At 40.4% G+C, this 19,841-nt stretch overlaps 3 protein-coding genes across 5 annotated transcripts; 1 reads left to right on the top strand and 2 right to left on the bottom strand.

Annotated features, from left to right (window-relative positions):
• Window positions 1–1,526: 1,526 nt before the first annotated feature.
• Window positions 1,527–7,310, top strand: LOC135169325 (uncharacterized). Of its 3 annotated transcripts, none has more exons than XM_064134219.1 (4): window positions 1,527–1,826; window positions 5,455–5,761; window positions 6,242–6,457; window positions 6,729–7,310. In XM_064134219.1, the coding sequence occupies exons 2-4, from the start codon at window positions 5,471–5,473 to the stop codon at window positions 7,074–7,076; spliced, it is 855 nt and encodes a 284-aa protein (XP_063990289.1). In that variant the 5' UTR covers window positions 1,527–1,826; window positions 5,455–5,470; the 3' UTR covers window positions 7,077–7,310. The 3 variants fall into 3 exon arrangements, with proteins under 3 accessions (XP_063990289.1, XP_063990291.1, XP_063990290.1); XM_064134221.1 differs by lacking the exon at window positions 1,527–1,826 and adding an exon at window positions 2,958–3,950; XM_064134220.1 differs by lacking the exon at window positions 1,527–1,826 and adding an exon at window positions 4,044–5,221.
• A 125-nt stretch (window positions 7,311–7,435) lies between these two features.
• LOC135169323 (uncharacterized protein) lies at window positions 7,436–14,693 on the bottom strand. Its single transcript, XM_064134217.1, has 3 exons — window positions 14,471–14,693; window positions 12,366–12,468; window positions 7,436–11,788 (listed from the first exon to the last, which is right to left on the bottom strand). Exons 2-3 carry the CDS (start codon window positions 12,466–12,468, stop codon window positions 10,080–10,082), a joined length of 1,812 nt encoding a protein of 603 aa, XP_063990287.1. The 5' UTR covers window positions 14,471–14,693; the 3' UTR covers window positions 7,436–10,079.
• A 1,737-nt stretch (window positions 14,694–16,430) lies between these two features.
• Phm (Peptidylglycine-alpha-hydroxylating monooxygenase) lies at window positions 16,431–19,556 on the bottom strand. The gene is made up of 3 exons (XM_064134227.1): window positions 19,286–19,556; window positions 18,994–19,209; window positions 16,431–18,611 (listed from the first exon to the last, which is right to left on the bottom strand). The coding sequence occupies exons 1-3, from the start codon at window positions 19,403–19,405 to the stop codon at window positions 17,943–17,945; spliced, it is 1,005 nt and encodes a 334-aa protein (XP_063990297.1). The 5' UTR covers window positions 19,406–19,556; the 3' UTR covers window positions 16,431–17,942.
• Window positions 19,557–19,841: the final 285 nt, after the last annotated feature.

The following is a 19,841-nucleotide window of genomic DNA, read 5'->3' on the forward strand; positions in this document are numbered from 1 at the left end:
AGAGAGCTGTCAGATGGGCACCACGAACGGGACGTTTCGCACAGTAAAAGAGACAACACTTATACTTGTTCCAGAAGTTTTTCCCTTCTCTCGGGAATAAAGGAGGGGGATAGAGAGGGAAGATAAACATAATACGGGGAAGCAAAAAATTGTTATGCAGTTGCAGAAAAGATGGGACAGGTACTCGGGAAAAAATAGAATTTCAACGCGGAATTCAAGAGTTCACTAATATCTGGATTTTATGGAAATTATAGATTATCCGGTCTTATAATTTCGACTGCAAAGGATTCGAAATGTTTTGAGCGGCGGGAATTGCAGGAATTTCAGTGACGAAGTGAGAAAGAAAAAAAAATGAAGCCTCGCAATTTTTTGCTTCTGAATGGAAACAGTTCAGAGAGTAGTTGAGAGAAATTTTGATTTATCGACTACTGTCTAGTGAATCGTTGATTAAAAAACTCCCGTAAAACTGGAAAATATCCGCCAGAAATCTGCGAACACCTAATGAATTTCATCATAAATCACCATTAGTTTTTTGCTGAACAATCTCAACGCGAACCCTCGAGCCTGAAACAGTCGTTACTTTGCTTTATTTGTCCCTCGTGTTGCCAAAGTGGAGCTCTCGCTCTCTACTGTCCCCAGAATAAAATAATTATAGAGTAATGCACACATTCAAGCTGAACCTATTTTTCGAATATTAAATTTCATTGCTAACCCAAACTGAAAGTGTCAATGGTATATTGAAATCAGGATTGCGTTAGAGAAATATAATCCAAATATATCTTCAATTTTTAATTAAAATATTTCGTGTGAATCGCTTCATTCAAGAAGACCTGATGACATTCTACCAGAATTGTCCTATTTTTGAGGAAAAAAATCCAAGCTCTCTAATACTAAAAAAATTAGCCTCCGAAGAGCGACGATCCATTCACATCCATTAGTGGCCAGTCAATCACGCAGCGATTTCTTTTTCAAATTTTTTTCTTTACCTTCTGAAGGAAGTAACGGAGCCGGAAATTTGGGTGGGGCTAATATCCCCTGATATGACGAATCCACGAGGAAACATGCAATAGAGAACTCGAGCCCTCCCTATAGCCGATTCTCCTCAAATCGCAAACCCTTTTTATTCCTCTCCCCTCATAATTTTGCACCCATTGCCGTTCCCCTCCCCTGAATCTTAATTGCCAAGTTTCCAATTTTTCAAAGTAATTAATTTTTTAAATCACCCCAAGCCAGGACAGGCCGACAGAATTCTAAAAAAATTGCGCGTCCCCATTCCTGAAAAATCGCGGACTATCGCTAATCGCTATCCGTCATAGGCTCTCGAATAAATACCGATCTCTCCCGCAAAACCCCACTAAAGGATTTCAATACATAATGAACAATGCAAACCGCTGGAAAAAAATTTTAACCGATGATGCTCTCCACATCCCGAGAGGCTCACCCGGGGCCGTCCCCGCCAGTGCCCCAGCCCAGCCGGGGCTGGTGCGCATTGGCCTCGCTGAGAATCATGACGCACCGTCTCCTCGTATCCCACAGACGTCCAACAAAACAGTTCAACACCAGTACACCTCCATTCATCGTGGAGTCAAGACCTGCGTCACTCTCCCCGTACCCCAGAGCCCCGTATCCTATTGAGAAATTAAACTTTAATTAACAAAACTGTTGCTTCATTTTTACTCGACGGCAATTGAACACCATCAATCACAACCAGTGAAATTCATCAGTGCAATCAGTGTTTATTTATCATTATTATTATTATTACTGAGTAACAATGCGTTCTGGCGATCCTTGAGCGGTTATTTATCAGTAGTATTCGTGGAACATAGGTATGTGGTAATTCAATAATTCGTAATTAATTAAGTTTATTCCTCGGAAGAAGTAAATCAACAATAGTTTTATAATTAATTATATTTTTTTTATTTCCCTCGTATGTATTTTTTTGTTGACGCGAAAGAATTCTTCGGAACACAAAATCTTGCGGAGCAAATTCCGAAGAAATTCTGCAGAATATTTTTCCTTAATTTTTTTAAATTTCTTCTCTCGAGATACTTTGAATTTTTCTCTGAGAACTTTTGTGTTCTGACGAAACGTTGTAGCTCGAAAATTCCAAAGATACTCTGGAAGTCCATTCACTGATGAAGATCTTTTCAAAATGGGAAGATTTGTCGGAAGATAAGTTTTAATATAAAAGTTTGAAAGAGGAATTTGAAAAAATATTTTTAAAATAATTTACTGAGTGAAATTCCGAAGATCCGGTGAAGAACAAGAAGACATAATTTTTTCTGCGTTGCTCCTTAACCTTGACAAATGAAAATTATTGAAAGACAATTTTTCCACCGATTTTCCTCTCCATTGATCAATGATTTTTCCTCACTGGGTTTACTCCTCCGGTCCCATTTTAATTTATTATTTATCAGATAGATAAACGGGTACAGTCATCGCTGGTAATCTTATCAGGAAAATGAGTACATATATACTTACCTGAGTATTTACTCAGAACGTTTGACGTTGACTTTACAGCCTCATAACTGGTATTATGTTTTTTTTTTTTGTACAATTTTTTTCGTTCCGTGGACGTGCGCAGCCAGGATGTGTTCGCCTCATGCATATGTATTATCAGCCATGTCATTTGCCAATGCCTGATTGGGCGGTTGTTTGAAAATGTGAGGTACATAGGCATCAGACGCAGGGTAAATGGATCAGTGTGTCAGGCGGGTTTCTTTCAGTCGTTATTATGGATAATCGATAAAAAAAAAATTTTGGACATTTTTTTTTTCCTTCGATGCAATTTTTCTTGTCGGCCGGTTAGAACCGGCGGCGGCGAACAGGGGGGAAGGTTTCAGGTGAATTTTGAGAGCAGGTATGCATGCTAAATGGAGTAAGGGCGCCCTGCGGCGGAAGGACCGGGAGAACCCGTGTCGTTGACCGGGGGTCCAGCAGGTTCTTCGTTGCCATCTTCTTATTTTCATTCGGTTTTTCAGACCATCCAAGGATTTTTTACCCTTTCGTACAGACTACACTATAGATTCCACCGATTTTTAATCATCTGATTTGCGGAATAAATCGACGAGAAGAATTTTAAAATAAAAATAAATGACATCAAAGTGCAGCTAAAAAAATGATAAACAAACCGTTTCCTACTATAAAGATTATTGATAGTGAAAAAATGTCCGATTATTTTGTAAACAATATAATTTGAATTCTTCTCCTTTCCGTGATATTTTCTGCCTTCGTTCCTAGAATCATTTGGTAAATGATAAAGAATTTTAAAAGGAAATTCCAGTAGATCCCGCGAGATAAGATACTTCACGTGTCAACGTCGTCTATTGTATTTACGAAAAAATACCTGCACTTGACATATTTCGACAGTCATTAAGAATTCATGCAGACGTACTCCATCGATAATCGCGGAATTTGTTTAAATTTTAAAATTGTTCAAAATCTAATCGCATCATGAAAGGTCAAATCGGTAAAGTATCGGCTCCTTTATTCAGACTTTTTTTTATTGAATCGTTGAAGAACCGGCGCTTAACCTGACCTCATTGAGTTGTAATAGAATCGAAAAGGTTTTCAACAAAATATTGTAACCACAAATTACAGGATCAGCGCAAACTACCGCGATTTTCGTGGTTCGGCTTCGCGCGCAGTGCGGTATGTCTCGGTTCACCAAGTGCCTAGAATGCTCGGCACGCGTCTCCGGAGTGTGGAGTCTCGGCAACAGGATGCGTCGGTACAGCCAGTGTTCCAGAATAAAAACCGCAAATGCGTGAAAGAAAAAATCGTGGGGCATTTGAGGAAAATAGCCAATTTTTAGTGATGCAATTTCAGTTATTCAGCAGCAGCTGCAGTGGCATAACGGTTTGCACTACTTTTTTCAATTGATATTTGTCTTGGAGAGATCGTAATTTTCACTTGGCGAGGCCCTACGGTTTATCGGAAGTTCCAGTGAGGTGATACATCATTTGAGTTGACATATCTCTCGTTAATTATGGAACTATCTCAGTAATTATTGATTCTATGGGGAAAGGTCGAGGGACTCTGCGATGACGGAGGCTTATCGGAATTCCATTGACATTTGCGCGGAAATGACACATTTTTTTATAGACAAATTATGGATTTTGATTTTTCTTAATAGCTCATTTAATTTTCATGGTATCCTCATCAATCGGAGGAAATTTAAATTATATTTCAACAAAGAATATTACTCACGTCGGGTTGTAAAACAAATTCTCGGAAATACTTGGATTATGCAGAAAAGATAAATCCATGAGCTTGCAGGGGACACGTTGCATTACGTCACCCACCGTGGCATCTGTCCTCTCCTCTCGTGCGAATGTCTCACTAGGATGTTTTGCTCAAACAACTGTGAGACTTGAACCGAATGAAATAATGACTTTTCTACTGGTGACTTGGGTGCTGGCGACGTATGTACGTCAGTTAATGAATTACGTCAGTGTTTAAACATTTTTTTTTCCCGACTGCAACGCGCGGTTGTCATCAGCTCACGGAGATAAACTGGGAGAATTGAGAAAAATGAAAGATGTAGGATGAGTGGAGTTAATTGACAAAGTGAATGAAATTATTTTTACCCTCATATTTAGGATCACGAGTTATTTTAAGTTTACCGCGTGTAAATTTTAAACAAAAATCTTCGTTCTTCGCCGCGTGAAACCGAGTTTAGGATTTTTTGAAAATATCGTTCCCATTCACCGACAGTCCCGGAATTTTCAGTGCACATAGGAGGGGGAAACCAGTGCGATAATGATAAAATGATTAAGATAATGAAATGGAAAGAATAATCAACAAAGCGTGGGAAAGACGCGTGTGGCATAGGTAGGTACTTGATGATTCAAGCTCTGTGAGAAAAAAAAAATGAGGTCTGCGAGCAAGATCGTTCTGATCGATGCTGTACGTGTAGATATTATACATAAAGGCTCAACCGGCTGTTGTGCGAGACATGCTGGGCCCTGGAGGGGACTTATCGCATTTCGAAACAATAGCATCAAGCGCTACCAAGTATATACGGACTTCCGCCGCTCTTGGATCCGGATCGTGCGTACAAGTGGGTGCAACGCACTTGCCCCGCTACCGACGATGTAGGAGATGTTTCATTAGAGAACGTTGATGAGTAATTAAAATTAAGAAGGGGAACCGCGTACTCGGAGGGAACGAAAACAATCGTGACTCGAGGATATTCAAATTTAATGCTCCTATGATCGAGGTAAAAATATTTTTAATAAATAAACATAGTTGATGATTAGGAATTTTTTTTAGGTCACCAGGATCTTCGGAAATGTTCCCAAAGAAAACAAAATGAAAAATAAAGTTTATCGTATTTTAATTCAGTTTAATTTCCCTGTAATTAAAAATAAATTTTGCGAATTTTAATTGGAATTAAACAGCGTAACAATTATATGAATTTCATTCCTCATCTCTGTGTTTATGTTTTTTCAGTCCCCCGGAGGAAAAAATGAACAGTGCAGTGTATGCCACTTCCTGTCCAGCTCTGCAGTCGAATTTATCACTGCACAGTTCGTCGCATTACAGCGATTACAGTGCTACGAGCCAGCGTAGAGAGCGTCATCAGAGACGTGGGCGTAGACGATTGTCATCGACAGGCGATGCTGATACCTCAGCTACATCCAGCTACGAGGGGAGTGAGGGGAGTTCGGTGAACAGTGATGATCAAACCAGACTCGATCCTGTTACCCAGCCCGAGAGGGAACAGTTGGAGGCGTTTTTTCGGGGTTTAAAGTCTCAGGTATTGATTCACCCAAATTCAAAGTGACCCCTTGTCAGAGGTTAATTGATGAAATAGAACTGGAATTGTTGATTCATCCTCTAATGCAATGGGTGAATCATCTGAATTTTATTATGAAAAATCTTATTCACAAACTTTTCTGACGCCGAACGGGTCAGACGTTCCGGCCTTTTCTACTTAGACCTGACAGTTTCATGCGCATTTTCTGTTACTTTTCGCCGATTTTGTAATTAGAAACAAAGGAGAAACCCAGAGAAGGGGGGAGGGATGTGTCTTAGCGTTTATTGTCTTTGAGCAAAAAGAGAAAAATTTTAAATCCCATAAAAAAACCATCACGTTGGAAGAAATCAGTTTCACCTTCGGAACAATGATGATTTTTACAGTGTCTTGGCGAATATTGACAACAAAGTATTGCCGGGGAATCTTATGGCCCCTTAAAATTTATAACCAATTTTATCTTTACGATTATGCCTGTTGCAGGTCTACGTGTGTGAGTCACTTGCCAATTTATACCTCGGAAGTGCTTCACAAGCGCAGGGCAACTGGGAGCTGCGATTCACTGGAATACCAATTGTGGTACTGGACCTTGGGGAGACGAGATCGAGATCCAAACGACAGATTCAGATTTTACTCGCTGAGAGGGGAACCTGTTTCACATTATGGCGTGAAACTATCGACAATTTAACGTCTTACAAAGTAATTTCCTCATTTCAACAGAATCGTTGAACTTCATTACTTGAAATTAATTCCATTGGTGAAATTTTTTTTGCTCGCACCGTAAAAATTAAAAAAAATTGAATCGAGTGAAAGGATGTGGATAATTGTATGTTTTTAAGTGGGTACAATTGTCAGATGTCCAAGTCAAAGTTATTAAGGGCGATATTCGGGCCAAAACTCACGTTTTTACTGAGTCTTAAGCATTTAAAGGTGTTTAACATTCTCAACAATCGATTATTAATTTATTCAGGTGTCCGGACCGGCATTTCACACAATGTGCCTATCCTCCGATCACACAAGACTGGCAGGTCTGAGTTTTGACAACGCGAAGGCTGCAAATGATCTCTGGCAACACATTGAGCGTCTCGTCTCCTGTCCCGAGAACATAAGTCTCTCAGTTCCTGGTAAAAATAAGAAGAAGAATAAAAAACCACCGGCAAAAAAATTTGTACTACCGGCAAAAAGTCATATAAGTCAACCCTGTCAGTTTCAACACATGACGAGCGTCGATGCCGCTGACAGATCACGATACTTTTCTCTGCAGACACTTGTGCCAGCCCTGAATCAATTGGAAAACTCGATCGAAGCAACTTTCTAACGTCGAAGTTGATGATTTTTAGAAGAAATGCCAATATGTATACTCGTATATATCTAATCACCCGCATTATTTTTTCCTGTTTACGAGAATAACTAGTTTTTAGAAGTTAGATTGTACGTTATCAATGATATTTTAGATGAAGAGTTTAATGTTACATTCTTGTCCACTGTGATATCATATTATATCTTTCTCTTTTCTGTTAATAACAAATAAATACGAATTTCGTGAAATTCATTCGAATTGCTGGTTTGTTTGACCAATCGCGAAACGCCAGGATTTTTTTAATTATTTATTTTGTTGCATCTGCATCGAGGTCATAACAAAAAGTGGAGGTAATAACAGGGAAAAATATTTAATTTATAATTCTATTTTTCTGTCGATGATTCTTCTGAGTTCTCAAGGACATTCCGTAAAAAACAATTTTACGTATCTTCTTCGTGATTTAAATATGTAAAAAAAATTCCTACGGTACCGTGCTGTACATTATGATGACACATCTCGCGTTCATTCCTTATGCATTTACGATTTTGTTTTGACGTGCAGTCTATAATGATCACAGACAATTGCTACTGATGGCAATGGAGAACATTCTTCACGACGCAATATTCATGCTTCGATGCATGAGGAAAATAAATTTTTTTTCCTCATTGCGGGACCGCAACTGAAGTAATATTGTTCTGTGGGAAGGATAAACTGGTTTCGTTTCAATATTCTACGCTTTCAATTGATTTGAAAATTGATCAATTATGAAGCTTATAATCGACGCGATGTTCCTGTTGTTCAGGATGAAAAGTAAGAGCCTGACCCATCTCTCACTTCGAAAATCGCCGGCAAATTACGTTAATTATAACTGATTATTATCTCCTGACTTCCATTAACATCCACTTTTCCTTAATGATATATGTTTGAGAATCAGCTCTGAGAATCTCAGGATGAAAATCATTATTTTTTATCGTTAATGATGTGAGAAGTAACAAGTGACTGGTCATCCGTAATTTATCCTTCCGGAAGTTCGTGCAGGAAACACTTTCTTCTGGGCATCGCATCCGCTTTGTCACTACCAAGATAACTCCAATTTTTTTTTCATTTCCTCTCAGTATTTTTGATCGGGTTGATCGGGAGATCCGGGGGAATAAAGTGAAATAAAGTTAGGGAATTAATTATTTTTTCCCCGGAAAATTCAGTGTCACCTGTCGCATTAAATAAATAAAAAATAAACAGTCATGAATACGGACAATGACAGATCAGAAAATGACAGATGAATGAAGCTGCCGTCTCCCGATGTCAAAGGTCTTGATGTTAACGTTCGAATTATTTTCCACTCGGTCTACTAATAAATAATGACGTGCCATTGTTTCTTCAGTTCATTCACCATTTCATTATGGTCTGTAGAAGCCATTGTCTGACCGCAAAATGTGAAACCGAATGCATTAAACTTCTCATCACGCGTCAACCTGTCAGTCACTCCCCATTGCCCCAAAGACCCTCATATTTATGATAATTATTTTTCACAACAATAAAAACAAATAAAATAAATTCTCCCATATTTTTTAAATTACGGTGTTGGCCCGTGTACCCAACAATAAAAATCCAAAACCGGAAAAGTCTTCAATGGGAAATTGCCGAGGACAGGAAGCGATTGAAATGACTCTTCAGGAATGAAGATCCCGATATCAGGGCGGAATGATACGAAGAATTGTGAAGAGTCGTCAGTGTGTTTCTGGAACTCACGTAGCATTTTAAACCGGACAAAGGAAGACACGTTGGCAATGAAGTGAACGATGCAGCATAGATGCAACAAGTAGACAGACATTTTCCAAGTATTTCAATTCAGTATAAAAGACGATTCACAATATTGGGTTAGTTTTTATGTCGTTCCAGTTTCCTCACTGGGTGTGCAATGGGGACTTTTGTATCCCGTATGGATTACCAACGTCCGAGCTCTAGTTCTTCGTTCACTTCAAGGTTGACTTGTTGATGTTCATCCATTGACAATGAAATAGATATTTATTTGAGCTCTATAACATATCGTTTGTATCTGGGAATGTACAGAATTTCTTTCAAATTTATTTCAATTAATGTCTATCTTGATTCATCGATTAACAATGGGTTGAGTCGATGATAAGGACACGACAATACGGCACAATATTTAAAGCTTGATATACAGTAATAATATATATATATATATATATATAAATGACAATAAATTAATTATCTCAGGGAAGTGAAGAATTGCGCCGTTTGCTGGCCGAGAAAATGTCCATTTCTTTCCCGAAAAAAATCAGCAAAAATCAGAAGGGAATTCTGGAATTCCCTTGACTTCTTACCGCACCCCTAATGAAGTCCATGAATAACATAGGTCCGGTTGAGCTAAGCCCTCTTGAGAAATCCTCAATTAACTATTTTGCATCGAACATGTCCACGAGTACAAAAATAACGAGACCAATTGCGCGCCACATTTGAATTTCTCGCCTCGAATACAAATATTTTAAGTGACTACCTCACTTCATGTGATGTTCCGTTCGCAAATAGTGAACTAATAAAATCAGTCCTCACACAATCCGGTGGACATAAATAAATAATGATTTTGACGATATAGTTCTCAACGGAACTTACCCCAACCGATCCATAAACAAATAAATACATCTCATAATCAACAATTTTGTTAACGATCGTAACGTATACTGTTTGGTAACTGGTTAAAAAATATAAGACTAGTGTTAATGTTAAGTAATCACTATCGATAAACAATATTCATTCTTATCGTGTACTGGCACTGGCGCTAATCTTGAAGAATACCGACCTCTCACAATTATCTAACACTCACCACAGTCAGCCCCCAACAGCAATGAAACCACTACAACTTCTCCAGAAGATCCACAAGTCTCCAGATCCAATTTCACATTCTCATTCAATAAACTCTTCACTTCGGTACCCCATTTTTATAAATCGTAGTTCCCCAAGTCTTTACATTCAGATGTCCCCGGTTGATGGGGTCGGTATTCACTCCTCAGGAACGGTGAAAGCGCTGATACCTTTCTCCACAAGATTAACAAGACTATCAGAGCTCCTCTTCTGCTTCTCTACGTCAGTCAGACTTCCCTCCGTCGTAGTTTTGGACTCCATTCGTCGCGTATTCTCATTAACAAATTGTTCGAACTTGGATATGGGTCGGACAGTGGTCTCCATCACCAGAGGTGTCCCATGTTTGTTGATCGTGGGTTTGTAAGTCTTCACCTTAGAGTGACCTTGGATGATCAAGTACGGAGGTCCATGGAGAGGAGTCACCGGTTGTTTGTAGTGCGAGAAAATAGGATCAGTAGTGAAGCTTTCGGTGACTGTCGTCGTAGTGGGTGCCATCGTCGTCGTTGTCGTTGTCGTCGTCGTCGTGGGAGTCATCATCGGTCCTGTAGTGCTCACCTCTTTCTGCAGGAGCGAGGAAAGAGGAGATCGGACAGTCGTGGGCCGAAAAGCGTCATTTTTGAACATCATCATCGGTCCCACAGGCCGAGGTGCGCCAAACAAAGGTCTGTGAGGGACACTAGGTCTTCTGAAAACCTTAGGAGGGAGTCTCACCGGGAACATTGGAGGTGGGGATTGGTCTTGTTGCCAGGACATGTCCATTATCGCAGGGGGCATCGTCGTCGTTGAAGGGACGAACGGCGTCGTCGCGCTCATCTCCACAATTGACGAAGTTGATGATACGGTCGTCATCTCCGCACTTGTCCTCGTCCCACTGGAGATGCTCTTCGTGGTATTCTCATTGTAATTCGTCGGCATCACGACACTCACCGTCTCATTGATCTTGGATTCGTAGTCTCCAGGAGTCGTTGATGTATTCGCTAGGATCACAGACATGTTCAGCTCCGGGGACTTGTGGCCCACGACGATGTCCTTGTCTTCGACGCTGTCGCCACCGTCGACGATTATGTTTGCGTTGGGACCTACGATGATCTCGTGATTCATCGAGGAGGCAGTGTGATGATGGTCAGGTTCGTAATTGTCGGAGTCCTGGGGCCAGGGGATCAATGGCGGATTGCTCTGGTGCGGGGGCCGATGGGGGCTGTGGGGAGGATGGGCGGAGGGCCAGTCCACTGCCTGGTGACTCGACTGGTGGTAAATGAGGTTCGACTTCTCGAAGGAAATTGATGATATCGTCGTGGAGGAGTCATAGGCCGGCTTCTTGGGGGCATTCGCTGGACGTCCAAATTGAAGATTATTGGGAACCGAGTTCAGAGGTGGGGGAAGCATCATCGTGTACGGCTTCTCCTTCTCCGAGTAGTAGAAGTCGTTTGTCTCGGGATAGAGGGGGTAGTGCTCCTTGGTGGAGTGCTTGAAGTCCCCTGGGGAGGGACCACTACGGAATTTCGTGGTGCGGATCAGCTTTGGGGGCTCAGCTCCGGTGCTGCCAGTGAAGTCTCGGGTCAAGTAGTTTCCCGGCTTAGTTTCTGGGAATTTTTGAGTCTCCATGAACTTGAGAAAGTGCTCGGGTATCTGAGGACTCGTCTTCTTGGCTGTTACCCCCAGGACTAGGACATCGCGTTTGGAGGAGGGCTCGGTGGTTTGGGTATCGCCCAACCAGTACTGGACACGGTCCAACACTGGGGGAACGTAGTCGAAGGTCGGATCATTCTTGAGGGGATCTCCTCGGCCCAGGGGCGTCCACTCGTAATCCATACGGGGGGAGAAAATTCTTGTACTCTCGTTGACGCCTGTCGACATGTAATCAGAGACAAAACAGGCATTTCAAGGGCTTATTTATGGGTCGATAAACAGTCAATGCGTCGATAGAAATTTAAATACTCGTGGAGTCAAAAAAAGTTCATAACAATGGACCTGTTTCGGTGGAACAATAAATTTCCAAAAAAGGTGGAACGTTCGTTAAACAACTGCTATCAATCTACCTGTCGAAATAAAAAAAAAAATCTTACTGACTTTCTCAGGCTACTTGTTCCCTCATTATTCTCGTTGAAAAAAAAATCATTGAAAAAACATTGAAAAATCCGCATGTACCCTTGATCCAAGATTTATTAAACATAAAACCAAGACTACTGACAGAAAGAAACGCGTGTCCACGACGAACAGGGCTCTTAGCACCAAGTGGAGTATGACCTACTGACCCATCGTCGTTAAAAACGCGCACGCCTGAGACTCGTCTATACTCTTTGATGATCTCTTCCGCTTCACCAACTTTTTCCTCATCTTCGTCAAAAAATTGAGTGATGAAGAGAAAAAAAAATTACTCAACGTACCCCGATGGATTTAAGGCTCGTTAAAGTTGGGACTCACCAGTTTTACGTTGATATGATTCTGTGGCGCATTGACAGATTCCCCAGAGGAGAATAAATCCGAGAATTGATTTTCCAGCCATTGTGAGTCCCTTCGGGTACATCTGGACAATTGAAAATATATTATTCACATTAGATAACCGACGATTAATGTGTTGGTGGCTGAGCTGATCTGTGATATCTTCTGATTGTCAATCGACCTTGTCGTTGCATTTTCACTACTATATGTACTTTCACGATTCCCGTCTGAGCGAAACGAGTTTCCTAGTTACTCATGATTGTATTTGAGAGTTGTTTAGCATGTGCGAACGACCCAGGTCAACATTGTAATAATTTTTTAGCGAGTGGACACATAAGTTGATTGGGAAGAATAAAATTCTAAATTACTGCGATTGTAATTGCTACGATTTTTCGGATAATTTTTCTGGAGCGGAGAATAATTTCTGCCGAAATCCTTTGGTGAAAATTCTCTGCTCGGATGGAAAACAAACGTTCGCTTGTCGGTGAGAGAAATTTCACCAAACAGAACTATAATTTTTGCATACATTTTTTTTTATCGCAAAAAAATAGCAAAATATGGTATAAAAACCAGTATTTGTTCGCTGAATTCCATTTCACTCCACGATTACCATTCGTATGGTAAAATTTGACCTGATTTTCCCGGCAATTTTTACTCAACTTCTCTCTGTGTACGATTACTTGAAACGTTCGGCAATTTTTCTCCGCTCAGCGATGAAAGTATTCTTGAAATATAGTTTCACCAATCATCAAATTAATGCTAGTGGAGGAGTGAATTAATGAGGGAAAAATAATGAAAATGAGGGGATTTGTGATGATTAGGTTAATTCGGTGTAATTTCCGAGGAAAATGGAACGGGTGAATGATGGGAAGTGGAATTGATTGCGTTACATGGGCAAGTGATTTTGAGAGGAAAAGAAGAGATGGGAACAAGTCCATTGGATACGTGATATCAACTCGTAAATTGTCCGCGGGGGAAGGAGTGAGTCGTGAGCACGTGGTAACGGTAGACGACGCTGGGAGCGACGAATGAGTAGAGAGTAGTCGACCTCAGCGAATTCCCAGCCCTCACCTTGTTGGCGGGATGGTGAATCTTCTGGTGATTTTTTGTGGAATTATCAACAATCCTGGACATTATTCTTCAACGTCTCATTGTTTGACAAACCGATGCATCAGCGCCGATTTTCCCTTCCGAACTCGTCGATTCCCATACACTGATTTTCTTCCTCACTTGCCACGAATCGTGGGAAATGAAAAAAATACAGGGAAATGAGAGTAGAAGGGGTGGAGGGGGGGAGGGAGGACACTGTTGGGCCCGATTGGGTCATCACGCCATGGCCTATATTAGCTAAAAAGCATTAAGTATGCAAACCACCTGCCTCCGCCCTCTCACTTGTCCGTATGTGCAATGAAATTTCTACTTAAACACGCCTCTCTCCCCCTTGACAAGTGTCAAGTAATAGTGTTACACGCGTGATATGACTCGAAATGATTTTCGTAATTTTCAATTCCAATGATATTGTCACACAATTTTCACTGGAATGACAATAATTTCAGTAATGGGAGCGAGTATGTGTGCCGATTAATTAAATCCTGTAGATTACAGAGTTTCACTATCGTTGAGGAGTTCATCCCGAAAAAGTGGATCGCAGTTGAGAAAACCGGATCGATGCATGGGTGACAGGAGCATGACTGAATTAACAATTTTCATCATTCAACTTGGATATAAATTTTTTTATAACTAAACCGGATTCGTCATTCCTTTATCATTAAGTTGGTCGACAATCAACGATTGTTTTGATTGTTATTTTTTTATTCTTCAGGTCCCATTTTCATGGCTACGGTGACAGGGAAATTATTTATTCAATGAGATCATAATAATTCATTGTATGTATTACATTACATAATATATACATATTATACATAGAATGTATAATTGCACATTCTATGTTTCATACAACATTTGGATGTTGTTCGGGCGGCGAAAAATCGCGATAGGCGCGCGTCTGGATTTATTTCACTCGAAAAAATCCACTAATCACCCTAAATTAATGCACACCCACATGAATGAAGTTTAAATCAACAAACCTGAGTGGTGAAAGCCCAGAGGCCCTCGAGAAAGTCCGAGAACTCGTTGAAATTGAGAGGAACACTAAAACTAGAATGTCTCAGTGACAGATGGATGACAGGGATTCGTCGCACACAGTCATTTTTTCTATTGGAACTGATTAAATTTTGTTGCACGATCGATGATTGAGTCTGTAGTGTATGGCTCAAAGCTCAGCGAAAGACTGAACGATCGGTTGTCTGGCTGAGCTGCTGCCGGCCGGCCGGCACGTCTGCCCAGGCGCTTCCTCGCTTTTTCTCATGTTTTCTTCACCACTGGCTAAAGCTACAGCTGGCTCATTGACCAATCACGTATCACCTCTCACCCTGTGCACGTGTGGTCGATCTGTCATTTCACTTCGGACTTATTGGTGGTGATAAAAATTAAGAGATTGAAGACGACAAAACATTGGAATTTTTTTTTCCCGATTGAATGACGAGACGATAGAGACGTCAGCCCTAGATTGGCCCTTACCCGGGCAGGAGTCTCGGGCCAGGGTACCGACTACTGAAATAAACTGAACTGAGATCATGAGATCCAATTTTCATTCGAATTCCAGCGATATCTTTTGTTCAGTTCGATGATTGATGACTCCTGGGAACTAATGCCACCTTTTGCCCCTCAACACTTAATCCGCAAAATTCATAATTCATTTGAGCATTGACACACAAGTGAGAAAACTCGTTACCCATTGAATTACAAATAATATAAATCTATATATGGATAATCACGAGGTGACGATAGCGCCGATTCAAGTTTTAGGCCAAGCCCCTAAGCCCTGTGAGAGTTGACCGTGGAACGTGATCGAGGTCTCACTTTCGAGTCGTCTGCGTCGTTTATCGTTTTACTCGAGGCGCAAATACACTGTCAGAATGTTGCATTTATCACCAGGACCGGCCTATCCACCATTCGTTATAGCTTATTTAACCATAAACTAGCCGGCGGGCAAAATTATTTTTTTTTCACCTTCTGAATCGTTAGTGGTTAATGAGTTGACTCAGTTCATTCTCCCACGTGTACTACTTGTAACCCAATTTTACTTTCAACTGTGATATGCGTAAAATTGCTTCCACTGATGCTTCTGCCAATGATTTGGCCTCTCGGAGGATGAAAAAAATCCTTTGAATAGCACAGGCCGAATTTATTAATCCTTCCTTTCTCGTTCTCTGATAATTTATTTCGACTTAATGAATCACTCGGTCGCATCTAATTACCAGATTTTTTATCGGAGATATAATCAATTAAATAAGTTATAAATATAATCATTGAATCAGACAATTCAAATGAAGAGTGTCATTTGATTCTAATCGGTCATTTCTCCAGGTAATGGAATTTGAAAAAACCGCAACGTTTCCAGGAATTTTCTTCTTCAAATGCAAGAACTCCGAGTCATCAACACTAGCCCAAGATTTATTACCCAGCACCCGGTGTGCACATTCGATTTGAAATTCAAATGACTGCGTGAATACACCAGTAAATCGGTATAAAATGCTTAACGACTATTTGCACTGGTTAACGTGAGAATTCAAGTACAGAGAGACGCGTGGAACCGGTTTTTTTTTCTCCATTCAGTCTTGTAGAGGGTATCCACAGCGCGATCGGATGAATAGTTCAGAAAATCTCAAGTATTTCTCGACTCTGCGTTGAGATCTATGTAGTTGGTAAGTGGGTCGGGTTCAACTTTTGGACTATTTACACCGGGACCTGAAGTCCCATCAAGTAGAGTTCACTATTCGGAAGTTGGAAGAGATAAACTTCCCAGCCATTCTGTTCTAAAAAATTCCCTCTTCGAGAAGATGTCGTAAAATATTTTATTGTACCTTCAGAGCGTAAAGTACCACTTTGCCGCACGCGCAAGCAAAGAAAATCGTGGAATATTTTTACTCAGTGAATGAACATTTAGATTTAGTAGAATAAAAAAATTTGAAACCATCGGAAAAATTTAATATATAAGTAATCTTTATTTATACATATATATTTCATTTTCATATACAGCAGAGAAAAATACATCTTGCTCTATATCGATAGGTACACTGAGTGATAATCTCTCGATTTTAAATAATTGCGAAGTAGTTACCCACACACATCGGAGATTTTCATGAATATACAATTGGCCAACATTTATAACCACTTATGAGTGGAAGATATGATATTTTTTGAGAGCACCAGCATCAAATTCCCACTGTCAGTGGTTGAAAATTATAGAATTGACGAGGATTTGATTGACCTGAAGTCTACAGACGAAATAAATGTCGCGATAAAATTCAGATTATTACAGAGGCATGTGGTGACATTCAGTACTGACTAGTATTTAAAGTATTGACCTTTTCGGATGAGATTCATGCATCAGATAACACATTTCCCTGTAATTAATCAACATATTTATAAAATAAAAATAATGTATATTTTTAAAATATTTTCCAACAAAAATATTTAACTTTTCAGTGGAGAACTCGACGGTGAATTTTCAAATACAGATATCCATCGGGAACAAAACAGATAAATAAACGGAAGACACTTATTATATAACCAATGTTTGCTCCCATTTGCAATGTAAAAGTTGTATAAATAATTACGAGACATCGAGGTTAGACACGGTGACGAAATATACTGTTGTCTTCAGACTTGAATAGAAAAAAATGTTTCGTTTCAAACGGAATATTCACTCTCTCAGACATTAGGTAACTCTTTTCTCCTGGAGGCAATCCTGTGTTGGCAGGAACCATTGTCAAATATGCCATTAGTTCCGGATCATACCGACACCGTCACCGCAAAACTCAAGATCAACATTGCGGCGCAAAATAATCAAGTAAAATAATTATTCCCTTTCCATTACTGCTTTTGGAGCCCAACATTAATTGATATTAACTAATTAATTCTCTTTATAGCCAAGAACTTGGAAATGAGTAGCGAAGATCGAAAAATCAACTAGAATCAAGTGTTTATCTGCTATCTGAAACAGATTGATCTTTGTTTTGATTCAAGCCGATTTTTCGGGTCGATTCGCATCGATATCGGCTTGATCCATTTCCGCTCGAGATAAACCACTTTTCGGGTTATATGAGACCTGAAATCGAGATTTCCGCAGCTTAAGTCGTTCGGTTTGAAGCAAGCCAAAAATCGGTTATAATTAAACCGACGTCGTCTTAATTCACTACTTTTTTGGTGCTGTTTGCATGATTAAGTCAGATATTCTGCATCGTCTCCGCTAAAATTCACGTTTTATTTCATCTTCCAAGTAAATTAACGAAAGGATTGACGTGAAAAAAGTGTTTTGTTCGGTTGCGAAATGTCTCGGCGGATTTAATGGCTCAAGAAGTCTTAAGGTGATACCAAACTTTTCCGGCGTCTCATAATCCCACTCTTTTGCCAGGAAATTTTTCTTAAACGTGAATTTTCGCGAAAAACACCTTTGAATTAAAAAAAAATACTAGTCAAGCGCGAAGAATGAATTTATAATGACGATGCCTCGATATCCGGTATATTAACGAGACCAGCCGACCTCCAGTAATATGTCGGTGGTCCTTCGCTGAAGCAGTATTTTACGTCCAGCGGTTCCCCGCTGTCCACATAATACATCAAATAAAAATTGCACATTTCGTCTTCGCCAGTCGATCCAATACTCGTCCACCTGTCGCGATTGCTCAGCATTGTGCATCTTGCAGCAAGGGTGTCACCCTTGACGATCGACATATTATTGTGAACAGGATAGAACATCTGGGGTGTCAGGGGATCTCTTTTGCCAAGTTCAACCCACGAATTATTTCTAATGACATATCCAGCGACAACTTTACCGAGGGAATGTGTGTGCGTTCGATAAGCAAAAGGATGAATTGTCTTTTGTTCCTTGAGGGTGCAAGCCGTCTCCATTTTCTCTGATTTTCTCGCTGGTATTCCACCAGCGGTACCCAGAACGAAAACACCAGCTAATTTACTCATCGGCTCCTCCGTATATCGTAAAAATATACCGGAGTCGTCGGTTTTTCCACCCTTGAAGTGCTCGATGTGCGCGTAGTGGACTTGGAGGACTAGGTAGTCTATTGGAGAATCACCACCGACCTTGAAACCCACGCCCTCGGGGAGAATTAGGTCTGGGGCGTCTCTCGCCCACGCGTACAAAATCTGAAGGGATTATTCAGATAAAGGGAATCATTGTTTTCTTTTCAAATGGGCTATGATGTTAGGAATAGGAAAAAAATAATGGTTTACGTCATCAGGCAATGATGGAACATAAACTTTCTCTGAGAAAAATAATCCATTTACTTGAAAAAAGTATTTATTTTTTTTAATTATCGTTTTTCGATTGAGGCCTTCTCAGAACAGCCCAATTAGGTTTTAATTATGGCAATTTTATTGCTCTTGAGGATGACTGTGAAAAATCAAATGAAAATTGCCTAGTAATTAATCGAATGACGGAATGGAGCATTAAGAAAATAAATACTGATTCGAAGTAAATGGATATATGACAGAAATATTCTTTTGCCTAGTGTACACTAGTGTTTACCTCGGATCCCTCGCTACAGGGTCCAGCAGCATCTAGATCACTAGCGGATTGTGACATTTCGCCGCAGTTCCAGACGGGCTTTGCAGCTCCAGGTTTTTTACATCCATAAAGGATCATATGGTGGGCCGTATTCATGGTCGCATTTGGTTCAAATCCAACAATGTAATAGCTCGACGTAGTGTTCATTTTGACAGGTGTGCACAAGTACAGCTCAGGCTGAATTGAAATAATAAAAAAACAGTGAGAGCATGTCATTTAGATTTTCTACTTATCCTTTTGGCAATTAACGTACAATATTCGGTTTGACATCTGGCATTAGCAGAGGATATCTCTCGATACGGTAGCATTGCGATTTATCCAGGAACAGTACCACTGTCACTATCACTGATGTCAATGTCATTTGTTTCTTCATTTTTTATATAATTTTTTGAGCGATTGATTAATTTTATATTTGTGCATTTGAGAGGTAGCCAATACGATGAGGTCCAATCACCTGTCGACTGTCGCACGCTCTTATCGCCAGCGTGGGAATATAAATCGATACACACTTGATAAAACACGCCGCGAGTTTGGTGGAGTCGTAGTGGGGGTAAAATTTTAGTGGAGAGCTTTTCAAGAAGTGAGATAGATGGCAGGGCTGCCAAAATAGATGGCGGCCCCTCTTAAGGCCGGGGTAAGTACTAATATGGGTATAAGCCTCTGCTTTAATTTATATGCTTTGCTGAAACACTGGAGAAGTACCTCAGGACCGTGTGCGCGGCGCTGTATAGGGTGTAAGCTCCCCAGGTCGCGCACAGAGGTCGCTAGGGGTCGATACCCTGCAGGCATGGAGGTTCCGCCCCTAGCAG

Source organism: Diachasmimorpha longicaudata, chromosome 14 (genome assembly GCF_034640455.1).
Source record: "Diachasmimorpha longicaudata isolate KC_UGA_2023 chromosome 14, iyDiaLong2, whole genome shotgun sequence".
Classification (NCBI taxonomy): domain Eukaryota; kingdom Metazoa; phylum Arthropoda; class Insecta; order Hymenoptera; family Braconidae; genus Diachasmimorpha; species Diachasmimorpha longicaudata.